Raw genomic sequence first — 18,602 nt, 5'->3', positions numbered from 1 at the left:
CCGTCAGCGGGTAGATGCCGTACCTGCGCCCCCCCACGCAATGTTTTATTGTTCATTCATATAATAACGAGTGATTTACTGCTTTCACCAAGCGTTACATGTTTAGTTCAAAAATAAAATACATTTTCATTCAACACAAATATTTTCAAACATTTGATTTATAAATATTAATAACATTAAATCTCGATAGAGTTTGTCAAAAGTGAGCACTCACTTGACGTCCTCGACGAACTTCTCGAGCTTCTCGTTGTGCGGCTGCAGGTCGCGCGCGGCGAGCTCGCGCCGCTCGCCGCTGCGCACGCACCACGCGAGCGCGCCGCCGCTGCCGCACACCTCGTCCGTTATCGTCTCCGATATGTTCGCTGGAACGGTGGAAACATCGCGATGTTTAACATAACGGTGCAATCGTATCACGGTGTGACCGTTAATTAATGCGATTAAATCATGTGAAAACTGCGATCTTTCCAAGGCAAATGCTTACATATAACACTTTACTTTATTATGAAATTCTGCAAACTATCAAAGAGTTTAGTTGTGCTAAATTTAAAATGTATATTAAAATGTATTAGTTCAGAAAGTTAACAATAGCATTCATAAATATATGGAAGATGAAAAGCTATGAAATGTTGTCGCTTAAGTAACACAGGACAGTTCGTTGGCATGTGATAATGTAGATATTATGTAAAATTTACTCTATATTAAAAGAGCAACTACAGATTTTGTTGTCGGCTCTTCTCTGTAGAAACTGCCTGAACCGGTGATTAATGGTAAAACTATATTGTGACGTGACAAAAGTACTTCTAGAAGAAGTCTAATTGAAGAAATAAATATTTGAGTTTGAGTTTTAACACAACTATATGATAGCCAGTATTTGTTATTATAACGAATAAATAATTTATTTGAAGTTTATTTCAAAAGCGTAAAACGAATGATTGAGAACAAATGATTCCAACTCACCACTAGTATTGACAAGCGTGTGCGCCGCCAAGAGTTTCAGAGAATGCACTTCGAAGAGCAACGGGTGGAAGAGGAGCTCCTTTGCCGTTGGCCTTTTTGCGGGGTCCTTATTAATACACCTGGAAGCATAGAGGCGACGGCGTTAGCGCGCAGCCTTGCAAGTCGCGGCCGACCACAAATAGTTAGGTACCCATGCAAGAAAGCTTACCATACTTACACCCGCGCGAGCGACAAATACCTGTATATAAAGTCCTTCTGCCTGGGCTCCTCCAACGACTCAACGGTCCGTACGATGTGATCTTCGGTGACGTGGCTGCCGGAGTCACCGTTTCCCTGAATCTCTAGAGCGGCGGTCTCGAGAGCGCACATGCCGAACGAGTAGATATCCATCGCTGGTGTCACCAATTGAGATGCTGATCCGAAAATAAAGTTGCAATAAATACGTAAAGTGACTACAGTTTCCGTCCATGCATCCAACAAAAGTGACGCTTTTTCGATCCTCGCTCGAAACTGGGGAGGCTGGACGAAGATTGAAAAAATTTAATCTAGGGTCAATAACCATTTTTTTTATATTTTGATTTAAATGCGTTTTAAATAAGATTATTTCAACAATAATTGTTGGAGCAACCGAACAAGAGACTTAAAGATATTAAATGGGAGCTATAGGAGGCATTTTGCTGAGATGCACAAACGGAAACAACACAGTTACTCCCCTCTAGCTGTCCCATTCAAACAGACACACTTACATCCGTACTCGGGTGCGATGAGGTGCATGTTCCTCATGTTCTCGCGACAAGTCTTCACGTGGTGGTGGATGGCGTCCGGCGCCACGGAACCGATCTTTACCAGCCCATTGTGCTGGATGAAGATTGTGTCGCAAGTCAGATTGCCGTGGACTATGGGTGGCACGCAACCGTGGAGGTAGCTGGGGAGAACCGATATGTGAGAAACACGATTAATTGGTCTTGCCTTTGGGACCTTACTTGGTTTTAAGTGGAACATACCTGAGAGCAGACAGGATCTGCGTGCACCACCGTTTCCAGGCTTGCAGAGGTAGTCTTTTGACGTTTCGTTTGGTACGTTTCAGGAACTGTTTGAGTGAACCGCAGGACATGTACTCCGTTATAAATATGACCTGTGAATATAATTACAATTTTTGGTAGTTCGAATTAAAAGACTTTCAACATTTATAGCCAATTAAAAATATGTATATTACTTTAATATATTCTAAGTATGTTTACTTAGAACCAAAACTTCATAGAGCAACAAAAATATAACATTACTCTTTACATTTTTGAAACTTCGGGTGCACGGTACTTTACTGTGTAAATATATAGTTGATAGTTATGTTTCTTAGAGGACGTAATTTTATTTGATTGATGTTATGGGGGGATCAGAAAAAGCTTCAAGTTCAAGATTGTGGAGTCAGCGTTCTGGTCCCTTATCTTTATCTCCTGAACTAGCAATCCTATAGAAAATTTCACAAAACATTATCTGTAGCAAATTAAAATTAAAAATAAAGAGATTATAAATAAAGGCAAATGTAATTTGTTTGTCAAATTTTCTTTGTGGAGTTACAATTGATTTCTCGTAAGAGTAACTAAAATTTACCATTACTTTTCTATATTTTCTCATTTGATATATAAGTCATTTTTTTTCGCACCATTCTTATGAGTATTGAAGATTCCGGTCAACTTCGGAAGGTTGTAATAACACCGACATAAAGTAATAAACGGAAAAAAGATAAAAATTTTCGTTTTAAAACACTGTATAAAATTGGTTTGATATTTCCTGAAGACAATTTGCTAAAATAATTAAATTAAATAGTTAAATGTAAAACTTATTTATCTTGTGATACACTGTAATTGAAACAGAGTTGTAGATAATTAAAATATTAAATTTAAAAATGAATATGACTACATACGTATTCTACTAACAAAGTTAAATAAGAAAATATTACATGTTATTCATGAAATAAAGTCCCGTGACCCCTACTGGAGTATGGGGCAGATGATATACATATGTTTCACTGATCGATTTTCTTTATGGACAAGTAGGTGATCAGCCTTCTGTGTCCTGCCAGACCGAGACATTTTTTTTTATTGTCCCCACCGGGAATCGAACCCAGGACCCCTCATTTCTACGCTCACGCGTTTACCACTGTACCAAGGAGGCGTCGACCTTACTTCATAGGATCATTCATGAAATAAATAAATTATAAATTTTATTAAAATCGCCATAAAGGATGTCTTGTAATTTTTTCTATGGAATTGCTTGTTGCTTAGATAAAGCGTGAATTGTAATCTACATAGGTAAGAAAGTCATGTTAGTCATACAACTTATAACTCAAGATTGAGAAAGATCAGGATAATAACTTTTGAATACTTTAAATAATTTCAACCTGGGTGGAGCCTGGGCGAGTAGCTAGTGTGAAATAAATCTGAAAGTAGGGAATAGTTCCCTTTTCCTCACCCATCCCACTCCTTTCCTTCTTTCCAATCGCTAATCGATTCCATATTCATTCCCCTTAAAGTTAGCAGCGCATTCGCAGAGGCACTACCTCTGCGAATGTTCATGGGCAGGCGAACCACCAGATCAGCTGTCCGTTATGACAAAAAAAAAAATAGAATTGAAAAGAAACTTACTCTCGGTTTGTCATTGTGGGTATCTGTCCAGTATCGATGGAACTTGACGATGTTGGGGTGTTCCAGCCGTGTAAGATTATCGAACACCATTTGTATCTTGTCCTCTTGTGCCTTGAAATTCTTTCGTTCTGAGAACTGCACCTCATTCCAGACGACCTCTACACCTTCCTCGGTGTCCATCGCCAGGTGCGCGCAGTCGATGCCCGGTACATCGCGCTGTTCAACCTGGAAGACAACAGTTTAATCGTAAAACAAAAATATCGATCGTGGGAGAAGGGTTGTCGTGATATTTTTCTAAACTAATAAATGAATTGCATAATGAGAATAAAATTTCCTAAATACATAATGTGATGCAACGTTGAAAATATAAAAATATTTTGTTACATAGTTCGTATTTTTACTTTTTGACATTCGCAATAATAATAATGAAATCCGTAGATCCAAGGAGCACCTAATACCTTCTTTGGCAGTTTGTATCATTTGTACGCCGCGAACTACATATAAAATTGAAAACAGGACTCCATTGTATTGAAATAAAAGACAAGGTGACTTTGGGCCTGATATATTCATCAGCAAACTGTAACGATAACAATAGCAAATCATTGATGCTTGTCGTGGTTTCCGCGACCAATCATCCAATTGAGTCTCCGTGCTCCATGTGAATTGCTGTCCGATCATGTTATCCTTGCGTGTTGTTTCATATTTTATTGGTCACCTACTCAACGTTTATTGCAGAATTATTGGGGACTAGCTGTTCGCCCCAGCATTGCCCTTGGTAGCTACATAGCCCATCTCACGCAATGAAGTTGCAGGTTTTTGCGTGAAAACGTTACAAACATACAAAATACAAAAGTTTCCTCTTTTTAATATTAAGAAGACCCGTGAAAAAAATATAGTGAATAACCCAAAAACATTGCTTTTTATTGCAAGCAGAATCTTCAAAAGCAGATTATGCAGACTACAAGCTAACAATCGTTACCTCCCTATAACATTATAATAGATTATAGATTTCTAGGTACTTTGCTGGATTGTGGTTTCAGCCGTCTAATATATAACTCAAATATATTGTACATGGAGAGTACCGTATGAATCTATATTGAAGTTTTAAATTATGCTTCTAGGAGTTCCTGAAAGAGACGTATTGAATATTTTATATCTAATCTCGAACTAGTTCATTCAGAATTCTTCACTCATATTCCAAGTAATATTAGTAAGTTATTTCTGTTCAATATAGACATCATGTCAGTCCGTCATGTTCAAAAGAAATCGGCCTTAATATCACATAATCATCAGCCCATTCTTTTTCCGACTGCTGGGACATGGGCCTGCTATGTGGGTTGAGGTCATAATCCACCACAAGTGTGGGTTGACAGATGTCACATATCATCGAACTGTTGATATTTGCACGTGTCGGATTCCTCATGATGTTTCACCGTCATTTGGACAATCGAACTTATAAAGATTTCCAGTTTACCTTGATGTTTTATTAGAGTCAAGGCCGCATTCGATTATAGACCTAAATATCATAATTTTTATTTGAAAGGGTCTATGTCACGATCGTGAACTTGGCGCCGAGCCTACGGTCTCAACGTTCCTGCGACGTAACCTCGCGTCTCGTATACACGCAATAGAGTACAATCAGTGGATTTATTGAACTTTAATAGGCTCCGTGGCTGCGCGTGCTGCATTCTAATGAGCTTTATAATAACATACATCAAATAGTATTTCAATAGGAATCGTGTTAATTAGAACCGCTTCGAACGCACGTGATATATAGAATAGAGAGCACGCCGGGTGAGTGCCACCTAATATATTGAAATAATTTCATATTTGAATTTATATGTTTTTTTAGGTATTGTGTATAATCTAGTTAAATATTTAAACATATACTCATAAAATCACTAACCGCCACGTCTTAGCTGGGAATAAATTGGGATAAATATCCAAAGAAATGAAAATACACACAAGCTTTTTTGCTAACCCTCTTTGATTTCGCCTGTGTATGTTTGTATATTTGTGTGTTACCAACTCCATTAGAACCGACTTTGACTCACTTTAAATAAAACAATAATTCATGAGTTTATCTTGATTAGGATCACCCGGGATTAAATATTTTACCTTACGTATTATCTGTGAAACAATTAACTTGCATATCATTTGTGCTTTTTTAGTTTTTTTTTCATCACATAAAAATATAAACCTAACATAGTATATATAGATATTCAGTAGAACAAATATAATCGGAAATATAAATAAAATAACGAACTCTAAATAAATTGTGTGACTAACGAAATTACGAACCCGTCTACTCTAGAGATTTTAAACATCTCACCATTCAATATGTGTATAACGATACTATTTATTATTCTATATGCATACATATACGCATATAATATAGCATGGTTTCATCAAATCTAACAATTCGCGCTTGCGAACGGGTGATTAACAATTACCAGCACAAACTACGTGCGTACGTATTACGAAGAGAAGTATGTGAAATTGTAAATTTATCGCTACGTAACCCATAGAATTGTACAACAACATTGTACATTTTGTTTGGCAGACATATATATACGTATATATCGCCTCATTCATAGCAGTCATATTTTCAGAATTCTACGAGTAGTTAGCGTAATCGATATTTTTGGAAAGTACCTACATTGTTTACATCCTCCTCGGTACAGTGATTTACGCGTGAGCATACAATCGAGGATTGATTCCCGATGGGGACTCACCTAAACAAAGTCTAAGTCCGGCAGAACACAGAAGGCTGATCCATAAAAAGAATGGTTGAGTGAAACAAATGTATATCATTTGCCCCATTACCTACTAACGGGACAAGGGTTTTATTGTGGGAGTCGAGCACGCTTCGGCACGAATTGGGCCAGCTCGCACCGGGGAAGTACCACACCCCCACAGAAAACCGGCGTGAAATAATAGCTTGCTATTGTGTTTCGTACGGTGAGTGGGGGAGCCGGAGGCCCATATCCTTTTCCTTACCCTTCCTAGTCCTTTCCTTTATTCCTCTCATCAATCCTTTCCTAATCCCTATCCAATTAAAGTCGACAATCCATTTGAGAGGCGAAAGGTCTGCAATTGACCTTACGCCTCTTCAAATGTTCATGGGCGGTGGTAGCGCTTACCATCAGGCGACCCACCAGCTCCATTGTCGACTGTGACATAAAAAAAAAGGGTCTTCACTATACCTGGATTGACAAAAACAACCTACCTAACATACTAGCTATAGCTATAGCTAGCTATATACTCCGCTGGAATTTTACGTAATACTCTCCAATCCACTCCAGGGCAGCCTCGTTACTAACTCATTCTATTTTAGTAATAGGCCGTTAAAAGTTTCGCCTTTTCACATGTACTCATCAGTATTACACGGAATCACGGGCTGCTCATAAAGAGAACAGCAGAATTATCTTAAGGGTTCAAGTGTGTATATTTGATAAAACATTCCACAATAACAATATCATTAAGCATCAGCTTGTTGGAATGTTCAAAAACAAAAATCCTCTAAATTCGTCCTCAGATTTGCTCCTAAACTAAAACAGTTGTAATAATACGTGAGGAAACTATAAACACTTTACTATGAAAACACATAAACATTGCAATAAGTTATCATCGCACGTGCTAAGTTCGTTCACTTGTAACTACGCCCGTGTGTATGATTACCATATGGGTATGTACGTATTGTTAGCGATAAGACTTATTGTTTTCATATTACATTTAATTCAATTCACCGTTCGCGCCGCCGAGTGATTGACGACCTGACGAGGAAAGGAAGCCAAGAATTAGGCGTCAAAGTTCCACTCATGCGCGAAGATATTGAGAGAGATGTGAGCTCGTCAGCTCCAATGAATGTGATCATCTTATTATAGTTTACTAGAATACATAAGTAGTAAGTAAGTAGACGTATATGTATTTAACTATAATTAACCTATTACTATAGTATTTTAAAACAAACTTACGAATGAAACCGTTTTGAGTTTTGCTCTCAGTGCAGAAGCGTTTTTTTTTTAATATTGGATTTTTTACCCCGATATCGAATTCCCAAAATTAATGAAAAAGTTAAATTATTACATAAACATTGACATTTATAATAAATTTTAACTTACCAGCATCGGTGTTTTGGTATTACAGCAATAACACAGAATAAAGGATTTATAAATACTCGTAAAAGTTAAATCGAACAAAAAACACTTTTGATTGCGAATTCAATGCGAAATTCTGCAATTAATGTACATTGTACCGCTTTCATTCTTTAGAGTTACGGTTAATTAAGAGTTCTTTATTACCAAAGTTATATAAAGCTTGAATAAAAATTAAATTCCCATTTATAAGTGTTGAATACACACTTTAAACTTACACACTTTACACTTTAATTAAAGATACGTAATCGTTTTATTCACTGGATTTTGAAGACTATTGAGAAAGTAGTGTTATGACGTCTCAAAATAAGTCTAATTGAATAAAAATAATTGACGTTGAGTTTGAAAATAAATCTTTGTATCCCCTAAACTTTAAAGGGTTTAGAGTGGATAGATATCGATGGTACGAAAGTTATCCACGTTCAAGACTAGTTCATATAACCGACTTCAAGTTATGTAGCTACATGAAGTACGTTAGGATGACTTTTACTGTTACCTCAACAAACGCGACATTTACGCTGGCTCGCATTGCTAACCTTTTAAAGACAATACAGCTTAAAAGCTGTATACATATTATGTCTATTACACTTACAACATTTTCTTAAGACAAGGAACATAAATATATCGCGATGCAAGTGGAAACTGGAAAGACTTAAGATTTATACCATAGCCCTATATCGTATATTGCAATTAAAGAATGCACTCAACATTTGCAATTAAGATAACACTATCGGCGCACGCGCAGGGTTCGTTAACACCGAGTGCAGTGCGCAATGCAGCGTGTGACGTCACGACGTGACGACACGTCACGTGAAATGTAAAACAATACGCTTGTGCGCACAATTTTGTTTACTCTCCGTCGATTGCGGAAGCGGACGGCGAGTGGCCTTGCGAGGACGCGGACGTTAGTGACTTGAAGTATAACTGGGGCCAAGTTCATTGAGTGGCCACCGGTACACCTGCGAACGGATCTATCTATACTAGTATTACAAAGCTGAAGAGTTTGTTAGATTGGTTGAACGCGCTGATCTCAGGAGCGATTTAAAATATTTCTTTATTGAAGAAGGCTATAGGCCATATAACATCAGGTACTACGTAGGTAAAACCGCGAGCCCCAGCTAGAAATTTATAGCTGAGTATAAACAGCTATATTATTAAAACTGTATACAAATACGCAGTTTATGGACAAATACGTAATCTATGTTTACTTAAACAACGCGCATTAATACACTTACCAATATAGAAAAATATGTATATACTTTACATTAATCAATGTTTACTCGTCGGAGGAGTTGGAGCGTAAAGTTTTAATACCTCGTTACTTAATTTGCACAAACCAGTATCAAGTCAAAGGAATGTCTCAATGGTGGTATTAATTATAATACATATAACATACCTACTGTCACATACGGCCCGAATTAATTAATCGATTTATCTTAAAAACATAACAACTTCCTATACACAATACTAACATACACTCAAGGCTAGCTTTGGTGTAACGTTTGATCGAAACCTCTTTTTTACTGCGATGTCTTATAGACGTAATGGTATTTTAGGAAACATATCGATTTATCGATGCTGTGTACATCAAATGTTATGCTGTAATTAAGGATGACATAAAAATGTTTCCACAAATTGAATTTATGAATGGATTGTGCGAGAAATGATGTGTATATGTGTTTAACTAGAATAAAAACACTTTATGTTGACCCTATATAGTGGGAGATCGGCAACTAGACGATTGTCAATTACATAATGTACCTCTACGAATAAGATTTGTTTATATCACATTGGGCACATGAGCTGGTGGTTCGAAAATTTGCATAAGTAGTTTCAAAAGAGTTTTTTTTTAATTAAGTGTTGTTTAAAAGAGGAGGGGATAAGGAAATGGTAGTCGATGAAAATAAGTAGTGGACTGGAATGAAAAATGGGTCTCCAGCTCGCTCACTCATTATACGCTAAAACAGTAGCAGACCCAATTTATGGGATTATATATATATATATATATATATATATATATATATATATATATATATATATATATATATATATATATATATATATATATATATATATATATATATATATATATATATATATATATATATATATATATATATATATATATATATATATATATATATATATATGTATATATATATATATATACTATATATATAATAACACTATATATAGAATTAATTTTGAATTATAGCACGATGTAACTCAATGCACTTTTTTTGGTTTATTGTAAATTTATATATTAACAGAAGATTAAATCATTGAAAAATCTGTTCTGTCTTTATTCACTTGCAAAAGTAAAGATGACTAAAATGTTAATAATGAAGCGCGATTTATGTGTATCTTTTAAAATATACGTTTATGCGTGAAATCAAATGGAATGTGTGCATACGAATCGTCTAAGAGAGCGTAAGACGACAAAAGATTTATTGCTCCATAATATATCAAAGGGCAGGTGTCAAAATGTTATGTAGTTCGCTCGCGTAAAAGGTTGTGATATTCACCTTGGTGTTACTCTGTTATATTGTGCGCAAAAAGAATCCGCTGCGATTGATTTATGATACGGATGTTGAGCCGTGTGGAAGTAACGCGACGTGACCTTCGAAATTGTCCTAGCGCACGTTGAATCGTTGAAAGCGAATTGATTGAGTATACAAGGTAAGGTAGGTAATAGAGGGCATTATTTAAACCAACGATAACATGGTACATGCCATAAAATTCGGCTTTCGAAGAATTCTAATGAAATGAATGTTTACGTTCTGCACGTTATGTTTACGCGAATTGCCCATGAATATATTCTGTACAATTCAGTCGATGACTGTATAAATAATAGTGGATAAAATAGTGGTACAGAAATAACTAAAATTATCAAAAGCAATATGTGTAAATGTGACAGTATCGCAATGTTTTTCGAATCGTTCAAATTACATCAACACATGGTAAGAATACCAAATGGTAAATAGGAAATACGAATTCGTAACACTCAATCGAGTAAGCTTTTCATTTATATTATTTTAAAGGTAAATAAATAAACGCTCGAGTCATTTCCACAGCGTGTAGTAGTGGATAGACAAGTGAGATAGCTGATTCAATCTCGAGCCGCTTCTGTAAACATCCTGATTACATTTGTACATATTTAAATACATTTAAAGCGAATGCTTTTAAAGCGTTCCATAATGATATGCATTTATGATGATACACAGTTTTCAGCAACGTTTTGGTGAATTAATTTAAAAGCAGCCGCTCGGGCCAAGTTTCTTATTTTCAATTACTCAAGTTCTGATTCCCGGTCAAGGTCTCGAGATCCGACAAGATCACACGATTTTAAAAGCAACGTAAATTACAACAGTAATTTGTACCGAGAGTAAAACAACAAGATTTTCTAGGTTTCCGAAGCACAAAAAACTCTTTATGCACAAAAGTAAATGTTTGAGCAAGCATTACTACACAAAGGATGATTTCGATGCCGATACGAATAAATACAAATGTTAAATTCTAGCTGAACAGATCACCGTCGTAAATAAAATAAAATAAATGTCGAACTCACACGAATAAAATTCAACACTGATGTGACATAACGGAACACGTTACTCCATTTCTCAAAACGAAAATACAAAACATATGACCATGTTTAGCTAAACCATGTGGTTTAGATTCAAATTAGTTGTAAAGCTTGAAAATAGTATTCAATATTACAGAGTTCCGATTAACAGCTAATCCACGACGAAGTGTAACATTGATCAAGATCAATCATTGCTGTCTATTTCCCTGATGTAATGGGCCTGCCGGTTGGAGCCCGCGTCAGCGATGACCACGCCGTGACGTCACTGATAGGAATAGCCCGCTCCCGGTGCCTCCCGGGGGCAGTCAATCGCGATCAAGGTCAATGTCGCGACCCTGGTTTTATTTCGCAGCCGAATGGCTTTTGGTTGGCTTCGCCTAGACGCTGGAATGGCATACGTCAATACTTGGGGCGGATTTTCCGGTTCGCTGTCGGCTACGAATCAGGGCAATTTTCTAATTCAATTGGCTTGATTGAAAAATACCCACACTTGTTTAACTACCAGTCGTTTATTTAGAATGTTATCCGTATTTTATTAGTATTTTTATACGAGTAAATTAGGTTATAATATTTTACAATTGTTGCAATCCAATCAAATGACTAAAACATGATTTTTTATACTTAAATATTTTTGTAGTGGCTGCGGCACGTATGAAACAATTATTTCATATAACGCGACGCAGTGAGTGCATCAAGTACTCTATGATTATTTTGAGAAAAATGTAAAATTTCTAGCAAGTTCGATATTTATGTTTGTTTTGAACATTTTTGTCATACTGCCAAAGAGATAAGGGCTTTGGCGCCACCCACACAATTTTATAGTACGCTACAGATTATGCAATGCTTCAAATGTGTATTTTTCCCTTTTAAAGTAAGAACAGTTGTAAATAAACAAAATACAGTCATAAATAACAATATGATAAATTAGACGTAACGACTCGCATCTTCGCCCTAGTGACCCAACGAGGATCCTTCGAAGTTTTTGGTAATTTAAAAATACAATAATATAATGTCACGATATTAATTGAAATTAATGTTGATTTATTTCCACTTGTAGTACTATGTACCCGCAGAGTGTACATTTACATGTCTCTGTTTTATTTTTCAGTTTAAAACCGAAATACTTCCAAAAATTTTCTAGCAAGCTCGCCAGATTTTGAATTTAGGTAATATTGTCAACCGAGTGTGGAGTGATTCAATTGAAATCTTTAGACACACAAGTGACTTTTAGTGTCCATAAATGGCAACCAATTACAAGTGAATGGCCCGATCGTACAACAGACAGTTGCATAGCTACAGTTTAAACTGCAATGGATATTTAGATAATAGTGTCCATTTCAATTTCCCTCTCCTATCGCGTCCGGTGTCGTCGACCCTGCGCCGGCGCAGTATTCGCGACTGCCGACAATGCTCTGGCACCAATCCAAGCGCCTATGCACTCTAACGCCTGACCACTTTAAAACCACTATTTTGAAAACGTTAACTTTATGGTAATGGCTGTTCGCCGAGGCCTGGAATTTCGTTCTACCTTTGATGTGGTGGCGACGAAATGGCCCATATAAAACCGCCTCCGCAATCCTGCTATCCTTGTTCCAATAATACTTTCGAGTTTAAAGTCTAAAAACATAACCATTTATTTTTAATAGCAACGAAAGAAACATTGTCACAAAATAGTAAATATATATATACATGTGTTCTTTATTATCTAGCAAAGTACAAGTACTTATTGCCAGACGTAGGTAGTATATACGTCATGGCTAACGATACTCATTGCAGAGTGATCACAAATCGATAAAATCAATTTCTCCAGCATCGTGACCGCATGTGGTTTGTGATGGATATCCAAAACACATTCATCCTGAAGTCGAGCGTTGGTGCGTACAGGTGAAACCGCGCGACGTAGCAGGTGTCAGATGAACCAGCTCATGGAACATTAAACGTAACAGCCGCGCCATTGTGCACAGATCTTAGTGGGAGGCTTTTATGTGATAAATGTGACTGCTATTAGCGGCTAAGTAATGTTCCAATGAAACAGGTCTCAGGTTATCCGAAGAATACCATAATGGAAGGTACTGGGTGGATATTGCGTTACATTAAATTCAATATCATATTTTCAAGTACAGAATTTTTCCGTACCTTCAAATAAATTAATATTAAACATTGACATTTAAAGTGTGAAATTTACAATTTTCTGCTAAGCGATAAAAGCATCCACGAGTCGTAAATACGCTCATGAGATTTTCTGGAAAATTCTACACTTTGTCAATTCCGCCTACGTCGCGCGATGATTAATACCTCCAGTAATTCGTTTAGTTTACGTGTACTCTAATCAACGATGACGCATTGCCTTGCATCTTGCATCCATTTCATACGAGAAAATTATCGAACAGAAATTATGTTTCTTTTCAAGTACAGTTTTTCAACAAGATTTGAATTAAAATGTATGCGAACAGATTTAATAAGGGCATGATTTTATAGTTGTTACTCTCGGAAGGATTTAGAAATTACGTTAATAAGAAAATTACGCTTAAAAGAAAATCAACGTACAATTAGCATCAAAAGCATACATTCAATCTACTAACGTATTTCCACTTGCTTGTCTCGCAGCTCAACTCTTCGATATTCTCGAGACGACAGCACCATTCAACGGCTGAGATAGCTTCCGTCGAAACATTTCTGCGAGCGTGACAATCGCCACAAATACTCGACAATAAGAGCAAACTAACTAGTAACTATACACGATGTTGGCTATATCGAATCGCTATCCGTCGGTCTGGCGCGCACTGATAAATCAGATAAGCATCGCGTGATCCCGCGGGCGAAAGTGACATAATTGTTTTAGATTCCACAAAAACCGCACACACAGCTGCGCCAAATGGCATCTGCGGAGCTGTAATCATTTGAATAAAGCTTGTATTATTTTACGAAGTTCCTGAATTGAATAACAAAGCGACGTACGAAATAGCTTCCTTTGAAGAACGATTTTTATACGTAGATATACTTTTTGCGTGTGTGCTCTATAATATAAAAGTATTAGAAACTATATTTTAAGACAGACCAATGATTGTCGATATGTAAACAAAGAATTATAAACCTAATTGAATAAATAAATGTTTCGAGTCTGAGTTCGAGATGCTCGAGATGGCGATATAGAGTACTTATTATAAAATTCAGGCCGCATTGTATAATGATAAAAAATTATTTATAGCAGATGTGTAAATAAAGAGTCGTTGCGAGACGACAATAGATCCATTAAAGGCAACAAACATTTTGCAGCAAGTTATTCTTGGCGGAACAACTTGAAACAAAATAAAGCGGCCGGCCCGGCCGTTCCTAGCTTACTCGCACAATGTACTCGAAGATCCTATTGAATTAGTTATTGCAGGACATACAATCGACTTTTCAAAGGACTACTCTTCAATTTGTAATATGTCTCTTGTGAGTATTACAGGTTGCACTAGTTTCAATAAAATTTAACTTTTTTTATGGCAGAGCAAGCAAAGGAGCAGATGGGCCACCTGATGTAAAATGGTCACCACCGCCCATAAACACTCGTAACACTATATTTTAGATCGAATACTGTTTAGCACAAACTCAATAAACAGTTTTCTTGTCCTAATCCTATCGACCTACGAAACGAACATTCGCAGTCATATTTTCTAACCAAAACCAAATAAATTTAAAACATGATTCCATTTCATGCGAATAATTCAAAATCTATTTATAACGTATTACAAACGGATATAGTGGATGGAAGGAGGGTAGCTTCGATGTTTTCCAGCGATGAGTAGGATTATATTTCCGAGTTGACCACTCAGTGGATTACGCATGCGTTTTTAAGCGCTCGAGATCCCTGTTTTCTTGGAAAATCTCATCTTCTGATTTATTGATACGGACATTTTTGCTATACTGAAGTAAGCTTATTGACTTGGTATATCTATAGAAAATATTTAAATATTTGTATAGGGATTAAGGTGAATATCTTATATTTACTGTAACTATCAGATGTATTTGTGCAGACGGTAATCTGATTTGGTTTGTTGTGGGCGTAGGAGCGGGGGATGACTATGTGGGGAAACAGCACTGGGTGGGCCACTGTGTGTATAAACGAAAATTTCCACCATACAAGCGGACGAGATTAAAGGGGAAGAAATCAATTGATTTAATTATTCACGTCGCGTGCTCAATGAATATTGATCATTGGAAAAACCTCCGAGTGGTCGTATCATATATATCTAATTGCTATCAGTATGTTTTTCCGCTTACGTTTTTCTATAGACTAGCGTTTTTACTTTTATCGCTGGTATTGAATGTCGATTCAACACGACTGCAACTATTTAAAGTTCATCTATTGGAATAAACATTATTTACGTATTTCTAAAGCGTGGCATGGATAGTGTTGTTCAGTATTTTGTTTTTGTATTTTATGAAAAATCACTAGATACAAACAGGAAATATATTGCGTTAACTATGCATACATATGCAGACACCAGTCTATCTATTCAGGTACGTTAATACCAACGTGTTACATCAAATATTGACGGTCGATCGTAACCGCGCGATTTCTTCACCTTTACACAATACAATATAACGTGTTAATGAAATCATGGTTTTTGTTTAACTTTACAAATAAAACACACTCGACTATAACATTGTAACTTGTAGATATTCTCAATTTGATGATTTGTTAACACAACATCATAAGTACGAGAATGTAATCATGTAAATCATTCATCGAACTTATTTCTCCATTCAGACTAATTACAAATTAGGAAACCTCTTAATTTCTATAAGTCAGAAAGAGTATAGAAAGGATGAAAACTGTCTATTAACGGATTTCTCTGATTTTGTGCATTTCCATTAGCACGTCACAACCGAGCAGTGGGATACAGCACGTGTCGGTATTCAATAAAGTATCGTAGCGTGTGGCAATTACTTGTGGCGATAAGGTTTGGAAAATTGACGCGCACCGTCTGCCAATTAACATATTTCTATGAATGCAATTAGCGTGTTTATTTGAAACAAGCCAACCAACCCAACTTTGCTTGGAATAATAAGTTGAGAGCTAAGCTATTGAAATCTACCCAGACAAGTCTTCTTTATTAAATGGTATTAATTATATTTTATGTGCGTGATTACATTTGATTGATATATTTGAATAATTGCTAACCATTGCATTCTGAAAATTTCAACTGCATAACTATGACGGTTCGTGAGGTAAAGCCTGATTGATGGACAAACAGACGGCCAACGAAGTCTTGTTGCGTTTTGATTTGGGTGCGGAACCCTAAAAAAGTCAATTGCTTACTATAATTAACAAACAAAACAGCATACAATTTATTCATATTACAAATGAAATACTTACAAAATAAACACAACGTTTATCATATATTTACATTGAAGTGCAAATGAACATATCGCGCGGTCCCCGGAAGAATATCGACAGACGTGTCGTCTCTCTGTAGTCTATAAACATAATTAGTAAGTAGGTATGTACCGCATTAGTGTGTCCACTGCGAGATGTCGTTAATTTTTTTATTTACATCTCCGTGTATGTGCTAGGCTACAGTCAAAACTCATTGCCGGCCAATACCACTGTTGACTGATTTTCGTAGTCAGATATGGGTTTGGATCAGGAATGAGTTTTGAATGTAACACATATGTATATTGGACTGTCGAATTACGACTCGCTACAATGGTTCGTATTGGTTAAACCAGGGTTAAAAGTACCGAGAGTTCACGCAATTTCACGCAAAAACCTCTGTTGGGATCTGTATGAAATTTGGTACAAAGATTATAGTCTGGACTAATATTTTGGCTAAATAAACGATTGTATTTATTTATTTATTTAAGCCGGGTACCACGCGAGTAAAGCCGCGGGTTACAATATTAAATAAAAATGTATATTCAAGTGTTACTATTATTCTAAATAACAAAGCATGTATCACTTCGTCTGGTTTAGTCTAATAAGTCTAGTCTAATAAGGTTTTCACGCATGGCGTGATGAACGAATTTTGTTGAATTAACGAATCCTCATAGAGAAAAGCACGTGTTCGTTACTCTTTGTTATAAAAGCCATTAAATGGGGATAAAAAAGTCTACGAGAAAGCAACAATCTCCCGATAAATAAATTACTTAATTATGGCGCCAACGTTTAACTTATACCCACACAAAAGTTATCATTGAACGAATAAAACAGACAAACGACTCTTTTATCGGTAGCAGTTGAAAGACATTTTAATTGGCTCAAATTGATAGTCTCCTGAGGAGCTTTTTGTGTGTAACGTGAGCGTGTAAAACATCCATGACACAATGTCATCGCTGTGTAAATGGCATTAAATACTTTTTGCTTTATATTGACGCCTGTAAGGCTTCATTATAAGATAGTTTACGTAACGTGTATATCGGGCCTTGCGTACCTACATATCTATTGGATTTGTAGACGCAGTATTTATAACATGCACTTTGAATTTTCATCTTACACAATGTGGATGTACGAAAACCGTCCCAATGTATGATCATGTTATCGGTTCAATTATAATAACATGTGCGTTGCAGATAATTGGATAAAACAATCGTTTCATTAATAACACAGGCTCTTTATTAAACGGCACCGTTTAAGTAACAATCTGAATGATAGGCGTTGTTCAATCAATCAGCTGTTTTCTTAATAACTTGGACGCTATATTAAACGGCGGCGTTTAATTAAGTTTTCTTAAACGAAACGCCTTTGTTAAATATTAATCGATACGGCTGGATAACAGAACCGGTTAGTTAGGTGGGACATAGAGTCTAGCTGAGCTCCATGGTTTTATCCACGAACAAAACAACTGGCAAAACCTCACATGTCCTATATTGGTACAAGAACGATCCCTGTGCTTGTACCAATTTTTATCTAAATCGGTGCAGTAGTTTAGGTAGTTAGATGTAAGAACATTACATACATACATAAGTAAAGTTCTACGGAAGGTTTAATTATTGTAAGGGTACGTGTACATATTTATTTTCTTTCCTTATTGCTATTGAGTAACCGCAAAACTAATAAAACAATATAACGTAACATATATAACAACAATCAGGAAACAACAATTACACATTCCTAATTTATAACAAGTACATTAACACTTCACACTTATTGATTGGACCGTGGGGTGCCGGTTTGGACCGTGGGGTGCCGGTTTGGACCGTGGGGTGCCGGTTTAAGAATAGCACCTCCCCATTTCCTCCCGTGGGTGTCGTAAGAGGCGACTAAGGGATACT

General features: G+C 36.4%; 1 protein-coding gene across 1 annotated transcript in view; it reads right to left on the bottom strand.

Moving 5' to 3' along the window:
- The window catches only part of LOC119834811 (nuclear receptor-binding protein homolog), a 52,516-nt gene that overhangs the window by 1,743 nt on the left and 32,171 nt on the right, over positions 1-18,602 (bottom strand). Inside the window, exons 2-8 of the mRNA XM_038359322.1 lie at positions 3,603-3,827; positions 1,962-2,092; positions 1,704-1,882; positions 1,196-1,370; positions 958-1,076; positions 215-362; positions 2-23 (exon numbers count right to left, since the gene is read on the bottom strand). Coding sequence (XP_038215250.1) covers positions 2-23; positions 215-362; positions 958-1,076; positions 1,196-1,370; positions 1,704-1,882; positions 1,962-2,092; positions 3,603-3,827 — 999 coding nt within the window. The remainder of the gene's footprint in view (position 1; positions 24-214; positions 363-957; positions 1,077-1,195; positions 1,371-1,703; positions 1,883-1,961; positions 2,093-3,602; positions 3,828-18,602) is intronic.

Source organism: Zerene cesonia, chromosome 20 (genome assembly GCF_012273895.1).
Source record: "Zerene cesonia ecotype Mississippi chromosome 20, Zerene_cesonia_1.1, whole genome shotgun sequence".
Classification (NCBI taxonomy): domain Eukaryota; kingdom Metazoa; phylum Arthropoda; class Insecta; order Lepidoptera; family Pieridae; genus Zerene; species Zerene cesonia.
The sequence above is the reverse complement of the archived record's forward strand: the minus strand, read 5'-3'. Positions and strand labels throughout refer to the sequence as shown.